The 13,224-nt window shown below is 42.1% G+C and overlaps 1 protein-coding gene across 1 annotated transcript; it reads right to left on the bottom strand.

The window, feature by feature from the left end:
- On the bottom strand, positions 1–12,662 carry SKOR1 (SKI family transcriptional corepressor 1). Its single transcript, XM_053463101.1, has 8 exons — positions 11,034–12,662; positions 6,843–6,942; positions 5,986–6,096; positions 4,883–4,954; positions 3,092–3,166; positions 2,567–2,641; positions 1,635–1,700; positions 1–578 (listed from the first exon to the last, which is right to left on the bottom strand). The coding sequence occupies exons 1-8, from the start codon at positions 12,660–12,662 to the stop codon at positions 469–471; spliced, it is 2,238 nt and encodes a 745-aa protein (XP_053319076.1). The 3' UTR covers positions 1–468.
- Between the last annotated feature and the right edge of the window lie 562 nt (positions 12,663–13,224).

Below are 13,224 nucleotides of genomic sequence, written 5' to 3'. Positions count from 1 at the left end.
TTAAAAAAATACTGTTTTAATAAGAATCACAGTACATAGATACCCATTGCACGTAGCCACTCTCCCACCGACAACCCCAAACATCATCCCCTTCAGTATCGGAGGGAAGCCACCTCTGGTACTGATGAGGTTAAGTGGAGACATACAGAATAAGAAATAAATCATAAAACAATGAATACATTGGACTTTTTTTTTTTTTTTTGCAACAGTCGTTAATATATCTATTTATATATATTTATATTATATATATGTGTCCGTTATTAACAAAGCCTTATAATACATGGTTGATCTGTGGATCACTCTTGGCTCAGATTCCTCAGTGCTCAGACTTCCTGATTCCGCTGTACAGTATTTACAAGTTCGCCTAAACTCTGGCCTTAAATCTCCCTGGCGGGTCCCGATTGTCCTCTTGTTTCCAAAGAGACAGGGAATGGCTTGGTTTGGTGCGTAGATTCTTGCCCTTGTTCGTTAGGGTGCTGGAGGGTACATCAGTTTCCGAGGAGCCCAGATGTAGCTCAGGGGGGCAGGAGTGGAGCTCTGTAGGAACAGCTCCCGGTGCAGGCTCTTGGTGTCAGCATCTTAGAAGAAAAATGATGGAGAGCGTCATGGGCTTCTGAAGGAGAACAGAGAGCAGCCATGTATTACTGAGCCTCTCTCTGCTGCTCTCCCGAGCCAAATAGAAACACAACTTCCTAGAATGGCTCATTTGTGCCACAGTCTATAGTATAGGCTATCAAATGACAGCGCCTTTCTGCAAATTAACACATTGTAACTAATTAACAGCAAAGTTATACTGCACCCCAATAACATGTTTAATAATCAGCATTGTGGCAGTTCACAGACCTTACATTTTAGTAAGTTTATTATGCATTGTGAAGGGCCAACCCCGATGGACCATGTAAATAATACAGATTTGCCATTCTTAACTATTTTATATAGAAAAGGGTCAGATGACTTTATACTATAGAGTATGGACTAATAGAGAGATATCACATAGAACATTGTGGTTATCCTGACCTAATGTAAAAATCAGACTGGGCATATTTTGAACTTTTGTAGCTATGTATACCCTAAAGGCATGCAGTTCTTACACACCTGATGGCAGTACTCGTGGCACTCATTATATTGTGTATATGCCTTCTTCCAATCTTCCCATTCTTCCTACACATTCTTTGTATTCCACAGATTTCGCTATAAACCTCCCTGGCTCCCCTACTCTCTGTATATAACCACTTCGACCCGGATCCCCACAGCTTTCTACATACAGAGTTTCAACTGCTCTCTTCTATAAACACTCACCCACTTACCCTGCTGTCTCTCTCTCTGCACACCATCATCCGCTGTTCACTTTACACTCTTCCCGGATTCCCTTGTTCTCTGTATATACTGTACACACTCCCTGCTTCCCTTGAGCTCCATGTACATTCCTCAGCGCTCTCTTTTTATACACCCTCCCTGCTTTCCCCACTCTCTACCAACACAGCCTATCCAGCCCTGATCCCCCATTACTATATATATATATATATATATATATATATATATATATATATATATATATATGTGTGTGTGTGTGTGTGTTCCTGCTATCTCCCTTGTTCTGTGACACACTTTTCTCTTTTCTCCTCTGCTAATACCTTTTAATTTCTGCTGGATGGCGTAGCGTGCTTTTCTCTCTTGATCCAGTTCATTACACAGGGTGTCTAGGGAAAGAAAGAAGAGTTTAGCTTCTCTTGCTCAATGACAGACTCATCTCTAACTATGTAACCCTTTACTCTCAAGCTCCACGACATTGTCCTGTTTACAACCCAATCCCAACCACGGCAGCCTACTTTACCAAAAGTATGTGTGTGTACAGGAGACGTGAAGAGGCTATCTAACATTTTCTGTCATGTTTTGGGAGCATTCAGCATCCGATCCGGCAGTAAAGTGGTTGATGTACAAGTTATTCTCTAGCATAATGGAACATTTTTCCTCCTATGCAGGAGTTAGTATTTCTGTACGCAAGGTGTACACGCACTATTGTATGAGTGTCATTACCGCTTCTAGGAACATATATAAATGTGTGTGCACGTGTACTTATTGTACTTATTGTATATTATGCAGTAAGTGCACACGGGATGGAATACACATTACTTCCTTACAGGCCTGTTTACAGAGACGGGGTTAAGTGTTCTCTTTCTGTCTCCTTGTGGTGAATGCAGAGCAGTTTGTTAGACGTGAGTTACAGTAAGGACACTGCCTGGGACTTAGCGCTGCAAGGCAGATGGATACGAGGAGAATTAAACACAATCGGATGCATTAAAACGCAGGTAATTTTACGCCTCGGTTTTTAATTTAGAAACCCATGCAAATTAGTGTGCAGAGGAGTTCAATCACTGTTTGGTAATGGTGCCTGCAAGGCCCGAGCCAGGCTTGTTTGCTGTTTTCAGGCTAATCAGAGGATATTAAATAAGAAAAAATAATTGTTAAATTACCTTACATTTAAACCTAGGCGACTGGGCTGATGGTAAATGCCGTCGGATGACAGCAGTGGGTCCCTCTATAGCAGCACTGGAGGATCTCTTACCTCTCACAATCTGCAGCTGCTGGACCATCTCTTCTCTATACGCCAACTCTCTCTTCATCTGGTCCTGGAAATTATCTATGAGAAAACGAGACGGCGTTTAGAAAACAAACACCCACGTTGTGGAGTTTTACAAGCGCAATCATTGAACAGAATTAAATGTTTTCTTAGGTCTGCGGTACTGGAAAACCATTCCAGATCCACAAGAGATTCCGGCCTCTAAATCTTACAGAGGATGGGCACAGGGGGGGGGGGGCAACATATATAGTGCATAATCTAGTGCAATTTGGGTTGAATCAATGGGATATTCATATTATAAATAATTACACCATGGTCGTGAATGATTAGGATGAATTCTGCAAATATGGTTCAAAATGAACCTGTGGCACAATGCACCTCTTTCAAAAATGTTACCTCTTCCCTTTCCAAATGTACACTAAACGGGGTGTATAGGAGACTGCGCCCAACAGCATGGCCCTATGGATTCTGCCATAAGAAGGGGTGATGTGGGGGCAACGTGTTTCTTACCTTTCAGACTCTGAAATTCCCGCTCCAGTTTTTTCCTCAAATCCATTTGTTCCACTAACAGTTTCTGAAGCTCATCTATGGGAAAATGATGTGTTACAAAATGATGCACGCCACACGCTGAGCACACGTATGTATATACACACAACTTGACACACACACATTGGCTGCATTAAGGTGTGATCTCTAGAACAGACGCTGGTTTAGGAGACGGGAACAGAACTTAGAACAAGCTTACTACCGAGCATGTGAACAAATGCACTCAACTCAATAATACTTTTGTTATCTGTTTTCATCATGTCAAATAAAAGCAGATGCCATGGGTTAATATGCTATGATATACATACCTATGTGGTTGATTTGTATATAAAGCATTTGATAACTGGGCTCTAGGTGATATAACAGGGCTGTTAATGCCAAGGACTTTGCCATTCATTTTTTTAATGTTAACTCTTGATGAAGCCCTAGCCTGTAGCTGGAGGAAGAGGGGTTAATAGAAATCTCCTGTAGGATAGGCGCAGATACCCGGCAGCACCTATTAAGCCATCTGAGACATTTAGGATTTGTTTCAGGAATGGTGACCTGGAGATTGTCAAATACATTACTAGCCAGGGCCCCATAATGTGTATAAATTGGCTTCCAGCTCTAAACATGTGAACAGCGTGCAATGATACAAAGTATATATCATCGGTATATACAAACTGTAACCTACACATGTTTGTATATACGCATCGTTTTTTTTGTTTGCCTTAAGCAGCTGTAGAATACACATCCATACATTTGATGATACTTCATATTTTGCAAAATACACAATAATCCATTCTTATTGCCCACTATAACAGCATATACCCTATATTTAGTACTGAACGGGTGTTAAACCACAAACAGCTACTCACTCCGTTACAAGGCATGTGTGCTATATACAAGAAAAGTCGTACATCTGACGTCTAACCGGACTAAGCTGTTATTGTCCCAAAAAGAATTACAATGAAAGAAAAACTGCTTTAAAACAATCCTATCTTGGAGTTCAGGCTTATGTCTTGTTGTGTGTAGCGATATGAAGCCCATGGGTGTATTTGCAGTTCTATGATTGAAAGTGGCTTTGGATGAACTGGATGATGACTTTATGTGTGTGTGTATATATATATATATATATATATATATATATATATATATATATATATATATATATATATATATATATACACACATACACACACAATATAATATGTAAATTAATTCCAAAATATAATTTTACCTGATGCACACACAAACAGCTACACAAACCAATACAATATCACTTTATTGAATACAAAACACTGACACTTTTACACACGTGTAATTATGTATTTTTCCCACCACCTTTTTACCTTCACCACAAGAGTTATATTCAACAAGACCCTCGTTCTAAAAGATATAATAAGCCCCCTCAGATCCCAGTGCCACATTTCCAATTCCAGATGTTATCTGTGATACAGCGTTAGGAAACCCACATTGTGACCCGATGACTTTACAAACCAGGTTGTGTGTCTATCGATCCTAAACCTCCAAGACGTATATTCTCTATAGCACTCAGGACACAGAACAAGCGTAATCTTTTTAATTTACAGAGTAATGTTTGTATTGTGAACGTCAGTACATCTACATCATGCAAAGTACAGTATGAAAGCAGATTCGGGTAGGTCTGGATGTTCAAAGTGATCCAATTACCCTCCCAGAAATCAGAGGGGGCAACAACAAACACAGAGAAGGAGGAGGAGGCCCGCTGGTACTACAGAGATGCGCTACACCCACCTTTTGCCATATTCTCAATGTCTTTCTCTACAAACTGGGTCCCAGTGACATCAATCGGGCTGTCTTCCTCCCCTGTGAATGAATATTATACAGTAAGTATTACCGAGTATTACCCCCCAATTCCATAATACAAATGATTATACATATTAGAAGAACAAGTGAACGGATCCAGAGCTGCAGATCACACAAGACTCTCCAAGCTTCACCTGATCCTCAAAGACGTGAAGCCCTTCAGACAAACATTGTCTTCTGTATGCACTGTTTAGAAGCGTGTATCGATTGAAAACTTTATGGCCATCCACAGAGCCCTTGGGGTTTATTCACTAAAGCAGGAGAGCTGAAGCTCCAACTCCCTCACTCGCTGTGCATTATAAATGCCATCTCTGGCAGGCTTCTCAGCAAGAATGGCTGAACTGGCCCTGGATAATGCATAGTTTTATCAGTGAGATGACTAAGAACATTCCACTGATTTAAATATGCTTTATACCGGGTCATCCAAACTATTTTTGGAGCAGAAGCTGACTAGGGTTAGCCCTGCACAATGTGTAGCAAAGTCTGTGAGATAAAGGTGCAGGTCACGTGCAAACCCCTACTTTAGTGAATAAAGTTCTATAAGTTATAAAGAGTCTTTTGATATGTGATTGCATTATAGAATGCTTACAAATAAGCGTTCTTTACACTGTGATCTCTTTGTAGCAGACAACAAGAAATATACAAATCTCAAGCTAGAAATCCAGCTTTATTAATAAAAATGAACACAAAAACCACGGAAAGACACATTTCATAGAAATAGCATTCTTTAAACAATTGTCTCCGTTATTTAAATATTTATTTGGTGAAAGCTGGAGGGGACAAGCCTTTTTACGGCTGATTTAAATCTCTGTCTATAGATTATGCATATCCAGAGCCAAAGATGTATTATTAATACGGGCATTAAACGGGAAGATGGGGTAATGTGCGTATTTTATTGGGTTGGGAAGTTGAGAACAAACTGCCAATTTATTAGGCGTGTGGGACAGGAATATTCTTGAGCAGTGAAGAATATGTCGCTAAACATGCAAACATTAGCATGATGTACTGTGGGGGCCGGGGCTGGCACCTACCTCTGTCAGTGTGTAAGGGGCTGGTGTGGGATAAATGATTCCTTTGGTCTTGGAATGCTTTCCTGCTTTCCGCATCCTCGGCAGTTGAATGACTGTCTTCTGAGTCTTGCTCTTAAAAAGGAATAAACTAGTTTAGGTTTCTGAGAGCTCGGACTCATATACCCTCGTATCTACCCTAACACAGGAATCTTCACGGTTTTAATTATTACTGTAATTGCGGGCTTTCATGATTAAGAAGCAATATACGGCTTGCAACCCTAGTTTTAGTACCAGCCCACTGACCTATTTCGGTAAGATGGCAAGGTTTTTAGAGCTAAATCTAGAAAAAAAAATATGCAATTATACGGTACAAAATGTATTTTCCTGCTTCATATCGCAGAAAGCGGATGTGGCCCAATTTTGTGTCATATTCTACCCACATCGCATAACCAAGCAACCAGGCTTAAATCTGTACATGTTTTGGAAAGTTCTACCTAATTTAATATTTAAGGGTGATGGCTATGGTGGATATACCGTAGTTAATGGTTTTAAAAGGCAGACACTTGGTCACCCTGCTGTTTGGTAATATCAGAACCAGGAGGTGTAGCAAGGTATTGCCCGCTCCCTCATGCACCTTAAAGGACAATTAGACACACAGCGGGCTAATAATCATCTGATAACCATAAGGGCCAGAAGTGGTGAAGGTATCAACCCCCCAAAGACACAGCCCAGTAAAGTGTACGAGACACAATGTCATACGAGGGACAGAAAGCACTCAGTTTAATAACGTCTTCAGTCACCGACTTCTTCCCTGCTGGGGTTGGAGGAAAGCTGAAGGCAGCTGGTCCAGGTGAAAAGGTCCCAATCTCAGTTCTTACCATGTGGATCCAGGTTGCAGAGATAGGAAGGTGGTAGACTCTGGTGCGAAGAGTTGCCCTTCAAGGCCTGTGAAACATCGGACATCTGCTTCGTATAAACCTGCAAGGTACAAGGGCATATTATATGCATGCGATCTGGACTCGTGTGAGGAAAGGTTTTCATGGTGGTATGACGACAACAACTGTAAAGTAGGATTTATTCCATGGAAACCCCGTATCAGATCAGGACCATACTGTATTGTATTTGTCATGTGAAGCCTTGTGTGCAAAATATCAGCACTTCCTCGCATAGAGTTTCATTCTGAGACAATGCCATGTGAACTGACTGCAGACTATCATGAATGAGTACACATTTACAATGTTATTGGCTTCCATATAATAGAGTATATTAATCCATATTAATAACATAACAGATGCCACAGCCGTGACAAGTTGTGGCCATAACACAAAACAGAAAATGTTAATATATATATGAATTTTCCTATTTACAACCCTTTTATGATGTCACTGCCTAAAGCGTGTTCACTTGCTCAATGCAATATATCCCTTAACGCAACTTGACCTCTCTTGAGGACATTTCTCTTTCCTTTCAGACTCTCCCCGTTCCCTTCGCCATCAGGCATACAGGACCTCTAGGATGGCGGTGCTTTAAGAAAGTCAGCTTCCAAAAACCTTTTCATATTTTTATACCTATTTTAATGGCAGCCTATTGCTCTGGTGTATAAGTAGGTTCATAAGCAAGCACACCCAGCCTGTATAATAATAATATAACTCATTCTGGATCGGCATCATATTCCACAGCCCTGTACAATGGGTTATTCTAATTCTGCTTACTATACAAAGGTGACCTACCTGCTGACACAGGCAAGCAATCAATGAGCTGCTTGCTTTCCTCCGGTGTTTATGCTGGTTTATTGGATTTTGCGCAAACTATGAAATTCTCTATTCTAATTCAGTGCCGGTTGGTACATCTGGCGCCAAAAATGGCATATAAGCTTATTTGATTATTTTAGCCATTTGATGTAAGGTCATCATGTTGAATAATGCAGTGTTTACAATATAATCGTTATTAGGAAGATATCATCATTTGTTTTAATGTACTGGATTTTGGCATTACATATGAATGAGCCGTTTACTATAAAATAAGAACAAACGTATCTTTAAAGACAACACATTATCTTCAAAAAAAAGCCCCCCCCCCGTCTCTCGCCAAGGTGCACTTTGTAGATGATCAGGCTGATGCTTTTCTTAAGATCTGGTGAATAATATCAAATTTTGTAGAGAACAAGCATTTTATTATAACTAATTATTGGTGCTTCAGAGAAAATTACCCCCCATTATACCGGGGCCAATATGAGCGATCTCTTCAAAGGGCAAGTCTCGCATGCTGCAGCCTCCGAGCATGAAAGGGCTTCCTCTAATCAGGATAATTAACTCTATGTTAATGCGCACGGCTGGAACCTTACAGGTGTTCCCGATATACAGAGGAAGAAATAGATAACACAATGGAGGTTTAAACTCCCTGCCCGTCTATGCCTTGAATAAATGTTATTACCTATCATTATTTGCTTTTTCGGAATTGGGTAAATTTGATCTGTGCCATTCAATAAACAGAATGGGGAAAAAAATCAATAAAAGACCCTTTTGATATATACAACCACACACTTGGCCACAGACTATAAAACAAAGGTTTTAAAAACAGTGATTTTATCACAAAAAAAGAATCCTCTCCATGGTCACATTGTATAAAGGGATACATTGCAATGCAAGTCCTAGAACTAGAGCCATTTGGGCTTTACCGGGTGAGTTTGCTAGACAGTTGTTTTTCACCTCCTTTACTATACATTATGAAAGGCCAACCCCAGGGAGCTTCTGACTGGTCCTGTCTAATGTATAGCTTAATAAGTAACCTTTTTTCCCAGTCTCCTCGCATATTAAATAACACATTGTGCAGGGACGGCTCAACACTTTTCCAGAGAAACCTGCCAATGAAGTGAAGGAGTTGAAACCACAAGTCTCCAGCAAACTCTCCTGTTTTGATTGTGTATCATATTCGGCCATTATAAGCGAATGAATGAATGTCCTCAGCCACTGCAGAACCCCTTGGGAAGGGCAGTTAGCGAGGAACTGCAGCTAATTCAATGAAATGCTGTTGAAATAACTATGTTCAGCACGGACAAGCTGTTCTGGAGATTGCTGTTGGCTTTGTTTTAGCAGCCAGTGGTTATTCCAAGTCTTTATATCTACAATATTTGCACCCCCACCCACCACAGTTTTGCCGAGTAGAGTAAATGCTGCGATCCATCATAGAACTCAGTCATAATATCATAAATACAGGAAAGCCCCATATGAAATTGGCAGAAAGCAGACAATTATAAACTTCTAAACGTTTATTCACTAAACGGCGGGGTATGTGAACCATGGTGAATTGGTTGCTTTCAGCTCATCACATCTCTCCTGCAATATGAAAGGCAGTCCCTGCCTCTGTTTGCTGTAAGAATGGCCCTATAGAATATTTAGTTAAATCTATGATATGTTTTAAAAGTGAAAACCTAAACAAAACGTCCAGGGGTCTAACATCTCCCGCGCTTTCATTCCCTTCATGTTTGGTAATTCAGCGATGCAGCATCAACCAAATTCTAATGCGTTTCATTGTGATGGGGAATAGATAAGCAGAATTCATTTCTCACATTCACTGGGGGCCCCGGTCCCATTTCTGATGATGGTCGTCCTTTCTCTATTTTCTGATACTGGCCTTAATGTATTTACATATACCTCTCTATAAAGGTCAGAGGTGACCGAACCAATATATGACACGGAGAAGAATTAATATATATGGAGATAGGAGGATAAAGAAAGAATACTGGTTCAGCGTTAGAGCAATTATCTTTCAAACTTACATTATAGACGCTATGAGGTTTAGCAATTCATATCTATTGTACAGGAATTAAACGTATATTAAAATCCAGGTCTTATGCTTTTTTTGTATGGCGATTAGTCAATACCCGGGAATAAAGCATATAGGGGAATTTGGTTCTGATGCTGGTGACATATTGAAACTATATGTTTATCCATAGTCCCTGTAAATTAATTTGGCTATACCTAATAATCACTGCACTTATTAGAATCCAGTTTAAGCCGCAATTGTGGTAGATTTATTAGTAAAGAAACTGTATTCGATTAAAGGAGAGGAGATGAGTCTGGCCGATTAATTAAAACACTCATTTTCTCCAGCTGGTTTGATATTACTCCAGGAAGTAATCAGAAGTACAATACGACATTACATTTCCCAAACGTTTCATTTCCGTTATCTGATTAGAGCATTTTGAAGATGACTTTATAGCCACTTTACTCTTATAAATACATTAAAATGTATGTATAATCCCTATAGTTACAGGACAGGAGTAAAAAAAATAAATCTACAAATTATATATATATATATATATATATATATATATATATATATACACACATACACATTTATTTACATATATATATATACACACACACACATTTATATATACATACACATATTTACTAGAAATTGTTACAGGGGTTAAATATTTATATAGAAAGGAAGGTATAAAATACCACACAGGATTACGCTCTATATGATTTGTTCAGCCAAGAGATTTATTTAAAAAAGTATCCAATTTTTCTGATCAAAAGGCTTTCTTTTCATTCTGGCACCAGTGAGTACAGCGTGTGGGGGTGAATTCTTTAATAGTCCCACAAATGGTAGAATTAATGTGAATCTGAGAATCATTGTTTGGGTTTATTTATAGCCACTCGCTGGTATTTATATAGAGTATATTTAACTACAGCTATCCTATAAATATTTATATTAATCCAGATATTTCTTTTTACTGCAACACACTTACTATAGCAACACACTGATATTGTGCTTCTCCATACACATATATATATATATATATATATATATATATATATATATATATATACACACACACACACACGTAATGCTATATACATACTTTTATATATATATATATATATATATATATATTTATTTATACAAACACTGATAATACTATACACTGATAATGTGCTTCCCCATATATAACATGAATATAGATTTATATAAATATATATATAAAGGAACTATTTTTGTGCATATCCCTGCACGTCACTCAGTCCTCCTCTGCCCTCCCTTCACGCCGCTCCTCTAACCTCATATCCGGCTGGGCTCCTCGGGCTGCTCTCGGGGCTCGGCTCTCTCCTGTCGTCCGGTTCCCGGGTTGAAATTGGGGATGAAGCGGTGGAGCTGGGCGCGGGTCCCGTGCTCCCCGCCGGACCGTTGTCATCCTCAGGGAAGCGGCCGGACTCTACATCGACCTCGGGCTCGTCGGCGGTGTCTTGGCCGGGGGAGGCAGAGCGGAAGCTGGAGGTGTCGCTGAGTAGGTCCGGGGAGCTGTACCCTGCAGGCCTGCTCGGGCCGTACAGCTCCCGGCTGCCGTAAAGCTTTGCCAGGCTCTCAGCGGCTTTCACCACAGGTCTGAAGGCTGAAATGTAGCGCAGTTTTCTGGGGGTGAGCCGCTCTCCGACCCGGCCTTCATCTCCGGACCTCTCCTCCTCCGGCACCCGGTTCTGGGCCTGCTCCTCCGCGCTCTCCGCTGTCGGTTCTGCTTCTTCCGGTTCTGCTGTAGCCTTGCCGGTACCCTGCTGTTGCGGGGCCAGGCCGTGATATGACGAGGGGACTGGCAGTGCTCCTGCTGCCGGCCAGAAGACCGGGAAAGGCGGATAGACGGAGTCTTTAGAAGCCGAAGAAGCCGGCCAGAACACCCCGGGCAGCCCGGCGGCCTTGCCTGTCTCCCCCAAACCGTCATCCTTCTTGGCGCAAAGGCCAAAAGCAGGGAAGCCGTACGGTGGGGGCGGAAAGAGCGGCGGGGCCATCTTGTGCAGCACCCCCGAGAAGCCCTTGCTGGGTACGGGAATGAGAGGGAAACTCCGGGCCGCTGCTGCCGCCTGGGACCCGTCCTCATCCGCCACGGCTCCGCGTAGGCTCTTAGTGGGAGGTGGGGGTGGCGGAGCTAGTTCAAGGTGCTGCCTAGTGGCAGAGGAGGAGGAGGCCGGGCTCGGGAAGGCCCTCTTGCGGGTGCCCCCATTGAACATGGCCTTGACATCCTCCCAGGAGTGGGCCAGGTCTTCCGAGGCGGCCGGGTCGCTGAGCCGCAGGTGCCGCCTCCAGCTGTTGAAGTTGGCGGCATCGGGCTGGGTGTATTTAGAGTCCGGGGTCCGGTGCGAGTGGAAAATGAACTTGTTGGGCGAGAAGTAGAGGCCGCAGTAGCCGCACTTAATGCACTTGGCCCGGGAGCTGTTGTAGCGGGCGGGGATGAAGCTGCCCCGGCAGCCCCAGGCGCACTCGTGCACCACGTCGAAGGCGAAGTTTTCTGGGAGCTTGGGCGGCCGGTGCTCCCCTAGGAACGACTTGCACAGCCGTTCGGCCTCCCTCTTGGTGATCATACCGCAGCGGCGGGAGGAGATGGGCATTGCCCCGGCCCTCCGCAGGATCTCCAGCTGCACCGGGGTGCACTGCACGCAGGTGATGCCCAGGGCCACCCGCCTGTTGTGGATCTCGTTGTAGCTGTAGCTCTTGAGCAGAGTGTTGGAGATCTGGGCCAGACACAGCCGCTCCTGGCCGTCTATCACCAGGGACACGATGGGCACTCCGTACAGAGAGGTCTCCCCGACCTGATTGGGCTTCAGGGCTCCGTTGAAGGCCTGGCTGTCCTGGGGTGACTGATGCTGTTTGGCGGACGGAGGGGAGCTGGGGTCCCTCTGAGTGCTGATCCCCTCCATGCTGTCTCTATAGGGGCAGAAGAAGCGAGAGAACAGGCTTTACATGCCAGGGTATAAACATGAAGGACAATGAACAATATGTAACCAGTAAAGGGTATACACTTTACATATAGAATCCAGAAAAGCGACATACTGGGGGGCGGACTATTTGTAACGATTGTTACCGATATACAAAAGAGAGCAGGGACACGCACAGTACACGAAACATGTATATTAATACATACGATGGGAAGTGCATACCGGGGTAACATGACAGTTCTAGAGGAAGCGGTGATATGATTCCAGAACTGTCTACATCGAGTGATTTTAGTGCTTTTAATATATATGTGTGTATATATATATATATATATATATATATATATATATATATATATATATATATATATATAATATTGTAACTAGGAAAGTAAACACGCATTTCGTCTGTATCTATCCTGAATACCCAGTGTTATACATTTTTTATCCATTAAAATCAGGATACATATCGGAGAATGTCACCCCCTTCCCCCCGTTTCTAGATTTCACTTATTTAAAAAATATTATTGGAAAGCTGAATTAAAAG

Source organism: Spea bombifrons, chromosome 4 (genome assembly GCF_027358695.1).
Source record: "Spea bombifrons isolate aSpeBom1 chromosome 4, aSpeBom1.2.pri, whole genome shotgun sequence".
Lineage (NCBI taxonomy): Eukaryota > Metazoa > Chordata > Amphibia > Anura > Pelobatidae > Spea > Spea bombifrons.
This window is presented reverse-complemented; position numbering and strand designations above follow the sequence as displayed.

Bases quoted from the DNA above. Each gene is read 5' to 3' on its own strand.
- SKOR1 (XM_053463101.1), bottom strand. From the start codon at position 12,662: ATGGAGGGGATCAGCACTCAGAGGGACCCCAGCTCCCCTCCGTCCGCC. The intron at 1,701-2,566 runs GTAAGAGATCCT...TTCTTTCCCTAG, and splicing joins GCAGCTGCAGATTGTGAGAG to ACACCCTGTGTAATGAACTG. The intron at 579-1,634 runs GTATTAGCAGAG...TTTTCTTCTAAG, and splicing joins CATCCAGCAGAAATTAAAAG to ATGCTGACACCAAGAGCCTG.